The sequence below is a fragment of the Sciurus vulgaris genome (assembly GCF_902686455.1).
Source record: "Sciurus vulgaris genome assembly, chromosome: 10".
In the NCBI taxonomy this organism is placed as follows: Eukaryota; Metazoa; Chordata; class Mammalia; order Rodentia; family Sciuridae; genus Sciurus; species Sciurus vulgaris.
This window is the reverse complement of record NC_136470.1, coordinates 58,462,775-58,475,604: the sequence shown is the minus strand read 5'-3', so window position 1 is coordinate 58,475,604 and position 12,830 is coordinate 58,462,775. Positions and strand designations below refer to the sequence as shown.

The following is a 12,830-nucleotide window of genomic DNA, read 5'->3' as shown; positions in this document are numbered from 1 at the left end:
ACTCTCCTAAACTGTTTAGGAATGGCCGACGACAGTTTTTACTGTGAACCATGCCCATGCAAGTTACACAGTCAGTATGTGAAGGTTAAGGTAGTTCATCATTTTATAGTGCTTGAGTTAAATACATGATGCCTATTAAGGACATAAAATAACCACAGTTAAATGTCACTTTCACAAATGTATTCATAAACAAGAAGGGGGTTGTCATAAAATGATATGCAGAAATTGCAAACAGAAAGAGGTCATGTTTAAGTAATCTGCTTCTGTTTTGGATTTATCATTAAACAAAATGCTTTCCCCCTCAGGCAAGGGAGCGATACCAGCAGGGAAATGGTGGAGTAACTGAAAGGACCAGGCTCCTGTCTGAGGTACACACCAGCGCTCTTGCTGTGCTTCTCACCTGTCAGCTGAGCCCCAGCAGCTCAGAGCTATTGGATGATTGAATACTACTTATTTTAATAATTGCTTCCTCCTCTTCAAATTATCTTCTTTTAGAGAAAATCCCTAATTTTCTTATCGGTGAATGAATTATTTATCCTTTCCCTTGTTTTTATAAGATGCCTGAAGTTACTGTTAAATTCAACATAAAAACTTGCTTATATTAGCACACTGATAACTTTTCTTAGTCTTTATTTTCATATAATAATAATTATAATTAATATATAGAAAAGTAGGTAAATGTTAATGTTAGTCTGAAAGATGTAAGATTTATTTTTAGTGATATTGATGACTTGTGTGTGATTCTGGGTATATCTCTGTGTACAATTTTTTTTTCTGTCATACTCCTTTATTGTATGCATCAGCATGACATTTTTTTTTCAAAAATTTTTTTTTATTAAAAATCATAAATTTACATAGGGCAATGTTGTTTGATTCATTCTGTTATTTTTTTTTCCCTTTCCCAAATCTGAGCCTCCCAACCTTCCATCGTCTCTGTGTACAATTGAAAGTGGTTTATAACCTCTTTGAGAACTTCTAAAATATCGGCAAATATCACTGCATTTATTTTCATGATCTTCCAAGAAAAATAAAGCCTTATAGATAGATAATAGATAGATAGAAAGATAGATATACACACACACACACATATATATATATACACACACACACACACACACACACACACATTTTTTTTTTCATTGAAGAGCTTACGAGGGGAGGGAACTCACAAGATCAGAAGCCAGTTTAAGACTAAAGTCCAAGATGATACAATTCTTTACAATTCAATATAATTTCACAAACTTTACTATTTTAAAGTAAAGAATTAAGCTTTCTTTATATAGATTATTGAGGAATAGTTATTTTTAAATACTCAAAATATAGCATTGAAATATTTAGACTGTAATCCTGTGGTGCTTCTAGGCAAATAAAACATTATGTAGAAGTAAAGTGTTCACTTATGTTAGGTAAATTAACACTTGAAGGGAGTCCAGGGAACCATTTAGTTCTTTTGGAATAGGTAGTTATCCCCAGTTGTAATGTTTCAGGTGCCTGAAAGAAATTAATTTGCTTTACTTGGATGAGCATTTTATTCCCAGGGCAGGTTTTACTCACCAGTATGATAAAAATAATGCCTACTAAGTAACAATATTTATGGCTTAGTTCTAGATTATATGAAAAATTGAAATATTTTAAAGATTATATTTTCTACTTATATATAATGTTAGTTTGCAATTTTGCTACAACAGGCTGTAGTAGTATAATCTTGATGTAGAGTGCAAATAAGAACCAATGTGACAGCACAGTATTTCTCTTGGAGTTTCAAGTTCAGATAGAGCAATAGAAGACATTTTTATATGTATAACCATATGATATAAATATTTTTAGTGTCCTAGAAAAGACACCATCTCTTATAGAATCATAATATCAAGAAAGATACTTAGAAGATCTTTAGAATCAAAAACCTATTTAGGATACATATACCATTTTAAGTGTGATAGACGCTATAAAATAATTACATGATTTCAGGGCTTAGTATAAAACAACTTGGTTTTTCTTCTATAATGTCACAACATGATAAAGCTAATATGAAAATAATTTGTGAAGTTTAATATTATGGTCATTCTCAAAAGATGAAAAGCTTTGTATACCTGTATACTTGATCTTATTATTTGAATCATGTGCAGAATATTTCTAATAATGTTTTCTCTTTATATCTAATATCTAAATTAACTTTTCTCATATAATTTAAAAGTTTGAAATTAAAATTTAGTGCTCATGAAAATTATTTGTTTCAATGAAAGGTTACAGAAGAATTAGAAAAGGTAAAACAAGAGATGGAGGAAAAGGGCAGCAGCATGACAGATGGTGGTAAGTACATGTTCATTTTAAGGGGAAAAAGGAAACAAGAGAAAGTTATTTCTTCATGAAGCCTGCTTAAGAAAGTGGTAGTAATAAATAGGGCAGTCTACTTTTTAAAATGAACTATATGTTACTTGTTCCAAAACAAGTACATGGTATAAAAATGATGTCTGATAATCAGTATACTATGTTCTTTACAAAACAGCTGGGAAGAGTAGTTAAAGAACTTACTATGATTTAGGGGTTCTTTTTAATTAAGATTGTATTGATTAAAAATAGAGTGGGGAATATTTAAGTATGTACTTTTTTCTGCCAGTTTAAAAAAAAAAGTGTTTTATTCTGTTTTCATCAAATGAGTTTCATTTTTCCATGTTATATAGAAAAAAGAACTCATATATGCCCAGATGACACTAAAACAATGAGATGGTGACCTTTTTTTGTTTGTTTTGTTTTGTTTTTCAATCCTTCCCAGAAAATCTGACTGGGCAGGGTCAAATAGAGAAGAATTTTAACAATCTTCGAATAATCATCCTCCATTGTGAGCTGATGGTGATACCTAAAGCGTTTATATGCCCTAGAAAAACTTTCTAGTTTGATATGTACTCAATGATCTTTTATAAGAGGATGTGTTGGGAGTTTGTTGTAATGTTTTAAATGGACTCATTAACTGAGTCTAGTGGCATATATCTATAGTGCTATCTACTAGGGAGCTGAGGTAGGAGTTCAATTCCAGCCTGAGCAACATAGTAACACCTTGTATAAAGAAAAAAAAATTATTAAATATGCTCATTATATATACTTCAGAGGCAATTCTCTTCTCTCTTTCCCTAAAGATCCCCTTTCCTATAGACAAATATTCTGGCCCATAAAATTATGTTGAACAAATTCTTAAATATCTGTTTAGCACCTTTTCACCTAGGAAAGTTAAAAAGTTCACCTACAGCACATCAAATACTACATCATTCCCCATTCTGAAAATCTCAGGTGTTTAAAATGCCACAGTAAAACTGTGTGAATGTCAGTGAGTTGTTGACTGTGTTTTTAACCCTACTTTTGGCTTGAAACAAAGTGAGGAAAATGTCATGCAATTCTATAATAAACTGATACTCTGAATGAACATTCTTATCCCATACTATTTTTATTCTACAGCTCCTTTGGTGAAGATCAAACAGAGCTTAACAAAACTGAAGCAAGAAACTGTTCAGATGGACATTAGGATTGGTGTTGTGGAACACACATTACTCCAATCAAAACTGAAGGAGAAGTCCAACATGACCAGGGACATGCATGCAACAGTTATTCCAGAAGCAGCAATAGGCTCTTATTAAAACATACTGTTTTTCAAGCTTCTGATTAGTTTTTTATGTCAAATTATATTTCAGGCTGCATAGGTTTCTAAAGCACAATTATACCGCTTAAAGCATGTTCAGTGGGTATCTTTTGCATATATACACACACACATGTTGTATCATGGTAATTATTATCTTCATATTGAATAAAATGTGTAATAATGTAATTAAAAATAATCACATTCAAAGAAGCTTTCACTAGTCATTACCTATGTCAAAACTGCAGCACATTTTTCTGAGCATTCCTTGCGTAAGCCAATGTGTATGGCCCATGCTTCTGTAGACACTGCTGCTGTCACCCTCTTGACTACTGACACAAGACTAGCCCCTTTGCTTTGTCCACCTCTGCAGTGACCACAAGTGCTTCTGTGCCCAGAGGAAGCTAAGAATGGGTGGTGGGATCTTTATATGACCCTCAGCTACCCTTGACTCAGCTTTATAGTTACCTAAAATTACCATTTTCTAAGTATAAAAAAAAAAATTGAGTATTCAGTAGCATTTGAAGTTTATTGTTTCTTGCGAGTAAGGCTGCTGATGAACTAATTCAGTCATGCTTTACTCTGCTTCTAGAATGAGGAAAGGGTAAGTATGTGCACGTCTTCACCCCATCTTGTCTCTGGGGCTGGCTATGCCCAGGAGCCATTCTCTAGAAGGAGCCCTGGCAGCTCACATGAAGATCAGCCTCTGGTACTTGTGATTGTTACTTATGCATCTTACTGAGCACTTTCTAGACTAGAATTTCTAAGTTGGTGAAATAAGCAAGATTATAGTGTCAGCCTTAGAACTGGGAAAAAACTGGTCAGGGGATCATGAAGCAGGAGATAGCCCACATTATTTTTTTTAATAAAAGACTGTGGTGATAAATTATGATAAAAATGCTTTAGGACAACAGAAATAATAAAATCTTACTATTTTTAATCTTAATACTTTTCTCCCTTAAATTTTTTTTTCTTAGCCTTTACTTTCTGAACATGTACCACAACACACACACACACAAATCTTTTCCTTTCCACCAAACTCTTTACTGTAAGTTTAGATGAGAAAATTGGTGTGTATAAACTATTACCCAAGAGGATGACAATCAATACAATGACAAATAAGTCAGTTTATTTAATTTGTAAAGAAGGGAAGGATCCATAGTGGGATAATAGGCAGTATGAAAGTTTGAAATCGTCTTCTTCCTCTATGGTTATTGAGAGGAGCCACAAGTAAAACTTGAAACATAACCTGTTGTCCTGGAAACTTATTTGCATAGGTATTGTCATGACTGAGCAGTGTTTTGATGAATTCAACCCTTCCAGATAAATCAGCTCTCATTAAATTATTGTTTTTGCTCTGAAGCAAAATACACTATTTTGTGCAAACAAAAATCTACAGACAGCCTATTTTTATTTCCTTCTTTGAAATAATTCAATTTCACTCAGGTTGTATTGTGGACTTCTTCCTCTTTTCCCATTCAACACTGTTCATACATTGAATAAAGAACTTACACTGCATTGTGATGGGTATGTTCTTCTGTCCCCCTAACAGACTGAGCTGCTTGAGAGGAAAGACAAAATCACTTTCATTTCATATTCCTAACCAAGTGTTCCACATATAGAAAGTGCCCTGTAACTTGAGTTAGTAAGCAGATGGGCAGGTGACGTATTATGCTGTTCCAGGAGACCTTCTAGCTCCTGTTCTACAGCTTGAAGAATTCAATGACTTTAAGCCTATGTGCCTTGTGTAGTTTCAAGATAACAATTTAAAATTATGTTTCCTGTGATATTGGATTGAAAATGGAAGAATGCCTATGAACTCTTTTTTATACAATAGGCTAATATAATAAACCTATATAGTTTATAAATAGAAATACTTATAAATGTAGAAATAAACATATATACACATATATTTTCTATTTTTGTTCTCTGAGAGGTTCTAAAAACAGTTACTGCCCAACAACAACTTGTGTGAAATGCCTAGTACTCAGATCTTGATTTCTAAATGCTCTATTTAGAAAACAACACAGGCTGGGTGCAGTGATACACACCTGTAATCCCAGCAGATTGGGAGGCTGATGTGGGAGGATTGTGAGTTCAAAGCCAACCTCAGCAGTTTAGCCAGGTCTTAAACAACTCCCTGTCTCTAAAGAAAATACTTAAAAAGGGCTGGGGATGTGGCTCAGTGGTTAAGCTCAATTTTCTGGGTTCAAAAAACAAAACAGGCTTTTACAGAAAAAAGTCTGATTCCTGGGCTAGAATGCTAGAATAGGCTGGAACAGGGAAAGCACAAATTAGCCAAAACTTTCTTGCTCTGCCAGAAAGTAAGGAAGTACTCAAAGAATGATGGTGATTCTGGGACAACTTGAGCACTAAAGTGAATCATTATGAAGAATTATAATCCATAGAAAACCCATGCATCCATACAGTTATAAATAAAGGAATTAATAAATGCGAAGTTTACAAAGTTCTTCCTTAAAAATAATAGCTAATGTCATTTGACATTATGTCAAAAGTCATTAATGTCTAATCTTTGTTTAAAAAATCACCACCTGGCAATGACCATAGTGAATTGTCTTGGGTGAGAATCATCAATGAATGCCAAAACTAGTAGGTGAAAGTTTGATAAGAAATGTGGAATTTACATAGTCTCAAAGTATGTAAGATACTTCCCAAAGAGAAAAAATTATAACTTTAGAGAAAACTGGCAGATACCACTTTAACTCAGTGATCAAACTTATCATCACCAATAATGGGAGCAAATAGCCATCATATGCCTTCTGAAAAGGTTGCACATTTATTTAGTTCCTGCTGAAAATGGATAACATGAATCTCACCATGGAACAGACAAATCAGACAAATCCAAATTGGAAGACTGTACAAAATGGCCTATATTCAAAAAATGATAAGGTCAAGAAAAACAGACCTAGGAATTATTCCAGAATAAAGGAGACTAAAGAGACATAACCAGTAAATGCAGCAAATGATTCCAGATAGACTCTGAGTCATTATATATTTAAAATACATGTGTGTGTGTATCAGCTAACATCTTTTGACATTAATGTCAAATGTCATTTATGTTCAAGTCTAACCTAGGTTTAGATTAGATAACCATAGTGAATTGTCTTGGGTGAGAATCATCAATAAATGCTAAAACTAGTATGTGAAAGTTTAATGAGAAATGGTATTTACATAATACATATATGTGTACATATATACACATATATAATTATAAAGGATATTTTGACACAATGGGGGAAACACCAGTAAGATATATAGATTGAGTGTTTTAATTTCTTAATATTTCTAATATGATTATATAGCAGAATATCCTTGTGTTTAGCAATACTGTAAGTATTTGGATATAAAGGGACATCATAACAGCAACTGGTTCAGGGAACAAGATATATGTGTGCATTTGTATATTCAAGTACGTACAGAGAAAGAGGGAGAGTGATAAAATATGGTGTAAGAGTTAAATGCAATCACAATGATTCAATTAATATGCACAATTAATATATGTTAATAAAAAAATGACAAAATCCTCTTTTTTCTGAATGATTTTTCTATGCTATTTCTCAATTATCTTAATAGCAAAGTATATTGTGCTGGATACAAAATTAGTGTGGCATAATATTGTTGATTAACCACTTAAAGTCATCCACTATAAAGAAATTTAAAAAAGGAAAAAAGGAAGGAAATGTAGTAAATTGTTAACGTTTTCAGGAATCTGGGGAAAGTTTATACAAAAGTCTATTTTACTTTTTTCAGCTTTCCTATAAATCTGAAGCTATTTCAAAATAAAATTTTTTTAAATGATGATTCTTAAAGATGAAATGCTCTATGTAGAAGTTAGCCTCTCCCTGAATCAAAAAGTTAATCTATTTGTTGAAATAGTATGATTTTCCCAATAAAATTCTGTGACTCATTGAAAAAGATTATAATGTTATTCACTGAGTAGAGCAATTTTTTGATGACTCTAAGGAAGTTTTCTTCTACTGACCTCCAATTTATCTAGGTCAGCATTTCCCATGAGTTTTACACAAAAACAAAGTTTCTTTAATCAGGGAAATTTGATAAATGTTAAGTTTTATTTCCTTCATTATTTCCTATTTATATCATGAATCTGCAAGCAGTAAATTAATTCCATTATTCTTCACAAATATTTAATCGCAGACCCTCTTCTCACAAAAACACAGAAAATGCATCTTTAGGTAAATGAGTGTGAAAATCATATGCAAATCTGTGATCATTTTCTAACCCTTCATTAGATCTAGTGGGCCTGTGTAAGAAAACAAGGAGACACATGCCACTCTGATGGATAACTCTCCTATGAGGATGATTAACAAGCATGTCATGCTCTTGGAAAACAATAGACTTTGAGGATTTAGGACATTCTGTAGAGAACCTAGAATTACAAGACCAAATGCTCTTCTTAAAACTTTTTATATACATCAAAAATGTTTTGGGTGGGGGTGGAGATGTAACCCGTGGTAGATTACTAGCATACAGGAGGCCTGGGTTAAAGCCTTAGCACGGAAAATAATAATAATAAGTAAAAAGCAGCAGTCTTTATTATGACAATATAATTATAGCAGTTTTTTTTTTTTCCACTTAGGTATATCCCCACTTTTTTTTTCCTTTTTTTTTTTTTTGTACCAGTAATCAAACAGTGGTGCTTAACCACTGAGCCACATCTCCAGTCCTTTTTATTTTCTACTTAGAAACAGAGTCTCACTAAGTTGCTTAGGACCTCCCTAAGTTGCCGAGGCTGGCTTTGAACTTGCAATCCTCCTACCTCAGCCTCCTGAGTCACTTGTTTTATAGGCATGTGCCACTGCACCCAACTGAATTCACCTTTTTTCAACAATTCTTTCTTTGGAATTTAAAACACAATAAAGAGGAGAATAACTGCCATGCTCATGTTAACATGTCTAAATAATACCTCTTAAGCATTAGACTTCCATAATTGTGTTGTTTTGATATAAACATATGACATACAAATCTGATTTGATGACTTACCATAAGCACCTTATTTCAGGCTGGCCTGAGTCTTCTCCATTCTCCTCCTTGGTCTCTTCCATTTAATGTCCCCTCAAAAACTCATGTCAAATTTGACTGTCATCTTAACAGTATGATAGAGATGATTTAATTATGAGGGCTCTGTCCTTACAAATTAATAAATGTCATAATCCCAGGAGTGTGTTCATTATCTCAGGAATGGGCTCCTGATTAAAGGATGAATTCAGCCCAACTTCCTTTCTCTGTCTTATGTGTGCTCACTTACCCTTCCACCATGTTAGGACACAGCATGAAGGTTCTAACCAGATGCCACTACTATAACCTTGACCTTCTCAGCCCCTAGAACCAGAAGCCAAATAAACTTCTATTTTTTGTAAATTACCCAGTCTATGATATTGTTCTAGCAGCAGAAAATAGACAAGGAGGTACCAAGGGTAAAGCATCAGAAGGGGTGTGGAAGTTCTATGCCCTCGTCAGGCATACCACAGACCAGTACTTTCTTGTGTTCATTAATCTGGAAGCTCTCTGAACCCCACCATTTAGGGTTTTTACAGTTTCCACTGTGTAGGCATGTTTGCCTCAAAATTTCATGATATTGCAAGGGTTTTGAAGCACTATGCCAGGAAATGAGGACAAAGGTTATATTATCTTTCTTTTTATATGACAATAGCTAGTAACATTCCATATGACTTTCAAGACATCACTCATCATAAGTTTAATCTTTTCTTCTGCAAGATTATATGGTCATGTTTCCATTCATGTTCAATGAATGATTGTTTTCTTCCTACATTCTGAATAAAGACTTCTGTGTATAATACTGCATGAAGAGTCCAGACACGTTGATTCCAAACCAAATCTGCTAGTGAAAGGAAAAACCATTTGCGAAGAAAAAGTTCTGTAAATTTAGGGATAGGACTAGAATATTCTAAATGCTGCTAGTCCTAAAACTGCATGATTTTAAATTTTTGCAGGCTCTCTCCACTGTTTACAATAACTTGCAATGCTATGCTAGAACCAAACTCTTTTAACATCTCTGAAGAACTGATTGTCAGATGTTTAGAAATTTTGAGTCAGTTAAACTGTGATACCTTAAAAAAACCTACAAGAGTGTTCACACCAACAAAGTAGGAAAACACTACAAATCAGAGCCCTTAAAAACAAAAACAAAACAAGACAAACATTAGCATGCCACTGATAACAAGTATTACAATGTTCCATGGACCAGAACTAAACACAATAAACATATAACAGAACGTTCCACCATATTTTAAGGTAGATTACTATAGTACTAATTGAATCAGTCCAGATTTGTAAATTGTTCTAAAAAATCATTAAGCCTACATAAAGCTACTCAGTGTGTCAAATGTGCATCCCCTGCACCATTTTATTGGCATTACTTTACTGCCTTCCCAACTATTACCAGCTCCTTTTACTGTTCCTCAAATCAATAGGCTAAAGCAACCCAGGAATCTTCCTTCATGATAAATTCAAAGATCATGCCTGTATAACTGAAATAATGTAGAATGCACAACTAGTCCAATTATTTGACCATAAAAAAAAAAAACTAATTTAGCACACTGCTTCATTGATCCATTTAATTGTATAGCAACTTCCTATTGATAACAGGAAATGTCCCTGACCCGGCTGGGCTGAAAATGAATCTGGCCAGTTTTCCACAACCATAAATTTCAATAAGAATTCTACATGATAGAGGAACTAAAAAATCAGAGTTGAGTTTATTAGATTTTTCTTGGTTTTATCGACCTATTTGCCTTGCATATGACCTGATTCTCTTATACTTTGCGGACTTCATTAGTCATTAAATGTTAGCGTCAGCTTATGTTCATGACTGGTAATTTTATTTCACATAGAGATTGTGATATATTTAAACCATCTATTCACTATGCCCTTAGGAACCATTCAGCAGCCCACAAGCGTTACAGAGGGTGCTGCTGATCCAGAAGTGGGACTGCAGTCACACTGCTGGCCTCTTGGTCTTGGCAGAAGCTATTTAGCACATCTATGTAGTGCAGATGTAACAAATGTTGGATGGATAATTACTCTAGTTTGATCACAGCATTTGGTGCTGAGGGAACCAAATATGAATAAGGCTCTCTCCAGGAACTCACAGTCCAATGGGAAAAATATGCATACATCATAAAATTGTTATAATGATAAGTTTTATAACAGATAAGCAGTGTTATTGAAGCTGGGGTGAGAAAGTAATTCTGACTTTAGGGAAACAAAGAATTCATAGAGTTGGTACTTGAAAGATGAGTAAGATTTCAGTAGCAAAAAAAAAAAAAAAAAAATCCATTCCATTCTGGACAGAGGACATGACACCCAGTCCTAGCAGGTGTCAAGGACATGTCAAGGTCAGATGGTAGAGGAAAGTAAATATTAGGGGAACACTAGGAGGAAAAGGAAGATAAAAGAGAGGAGGGTTTTGAAGTCCAGGCTAAAGAACTGAGAAGAAAAAGTAGGTGAATAAAATGAGCATAAGATAAGAAAATATGATAATAGAGCTACATGCAGTGGAACACACTGGAGGAAACTCAGAGTCTGATCTTCTAGAATTTTTCAAAATGGAAAAGATGAGGGGCAAGGCACAATGGTAGTAACAGTGAAAATTATCATCACCTGTGGGTGCCAGGCATGGGGCTAAGCCCCTTGTCTACAGTATCACATTTTACTCTGTAACTGAGGGAAGTAGTATTTCCATTTATGATATGAAACTGAGATCCAAAGAAGCTGAGTAACAAACCAATGCTATTCTATAGTGCTTCTAGGATGTGAACCCAACATATACGATACAAGATGTATAAGGGCAATGCTAAGTCTACTTCATTTTAACATAAAAACTTTTACTCTTTATTAGGTGGCTGTTTTTCAAGGAACTTGATTCAATTCAGAATCAGGAAGTGGCTGTCCTAGAGTTTCATCCTAAGAGCAGCAAATCATGGATCAGAGCAGAGTTGATATAATATCAAGGACTAGACTTCTCAATGAATATTATAGAGAATGCAACTAAGATATGGTCTCAGGACCTGGGACTTGTATGGAAATAGTAACTAGGTAGGAATACTGGGTAGAATTTCCCCAATTTGGAGAGGAATCCGAAAAGTCCATGAAGCCAGAAAATTCTGTATGATACTCAGAAAATATTCAGCAGCCCACGAACTTTACAGTCAATGATGCCAATCCATATGTGCCACCTTGAATTGTATTCCCAACCTTTTGGTTTAATCAGATGCTGTTTAGTCCTAATCTCACTGGGATTCTGGAAGGGGCTGGAGTGACTGACCCCACCACACAGCAGCTGGCCATAAGCAATGAGCTCCACTCATGCATGGATGCAGGTAGCTGAGAGCAGGAAGGGTTGACCCAGCTCTGCAAGTCAGGGCAAACTGGACCTGGAGGCTGGACCCCAAGCCTGGAGTAAGATCCTTTGAAAATAAAGACTGAAGAAAGGACCGAGGATTGGAAATGCTTATTCTTAAGGACGGGTCAGAGGAAGGAGACTAACAAGGAATACTCAGATAAGGTAAAGCCACATGAATACAGCTTTCCAATGTTCCCTTTCCTTGCTTCTTGTGTGTCACATTTATTTTCAGTTTGGATTTGCAATTGGAACAAACCTGGGAAAAGAATTCCCTTTACTGTAAAATGAAGGTCATGATGCCTCCTCTCTCATGGGGAGGTTGCCAGGATTAAATGGGGTGATGCATGTAACCACACCTATGAGATGTTGGGATTCACCCTCACCCACTCCAGGGCTTCTGCCCACCCTCTCCCTTCCCTGGGGTAACCACCTGGATTTATTAGTTCTTTAATCTTATCAAAATGGGAACAGGTTCAATTAAACAGGGTGCATGTGATTTCTACATGCAGAGGAACAAAAAGAGAAGAATCAAGTTTTGGTTTCCAAATCAGCATTTACACCATACTGAAAAGGTGTTCTTTGGTGATGCTCTTTTCTGGATGAGAAAATCAAGGTAATCGGGGGACAGAAGCACCCTCTCCAAATTCATAATTTTGTTCTGTGCCCTAGCCAACACTCTCTCCTGGGAATTCCGTTGGGGGAATTTCAGAGAGTCCAAAGAAGCAAGACAATGAATCATTTGATACTGCTTATCCTTCCAGTTCTGGAGCAAACCAGTTCCACAGGATCACCTTATGA

The 12,830-nt window shown here is 34.9% G+C and overlaps 1 protein-coding gene across 1 annotated transcript in view; it reads left to right on the top strand.

Moving 5' to 3' along the window:
* IFT57 (intraflagellar transport 57) overlaps positions 1-5,150 on the top strand; it is a 59,893-nt gene extending 54,743 nt beyond the window's left edge. Inside the window, exons 9-11 of the mRNA XM_079100839.1 lie at positions 306-368; positions 2,244-2,310; positions 3,451-5,150. Of these exons, the coding sequence (XP_078956965.1) occupies positions 306-368; positions 2,244-2,310; positions 3,451-3,629 (309 nt within the window). The 3' untranslated portion in view covers positions 3,630-5,150. The remainder of the gene's footprint in view (positions 1-305; positions 369-2,243; positions 2,311-3,450) is intronic.
* Positions 5,151-12,830: the final 7,680 nt, after the last annotated feature.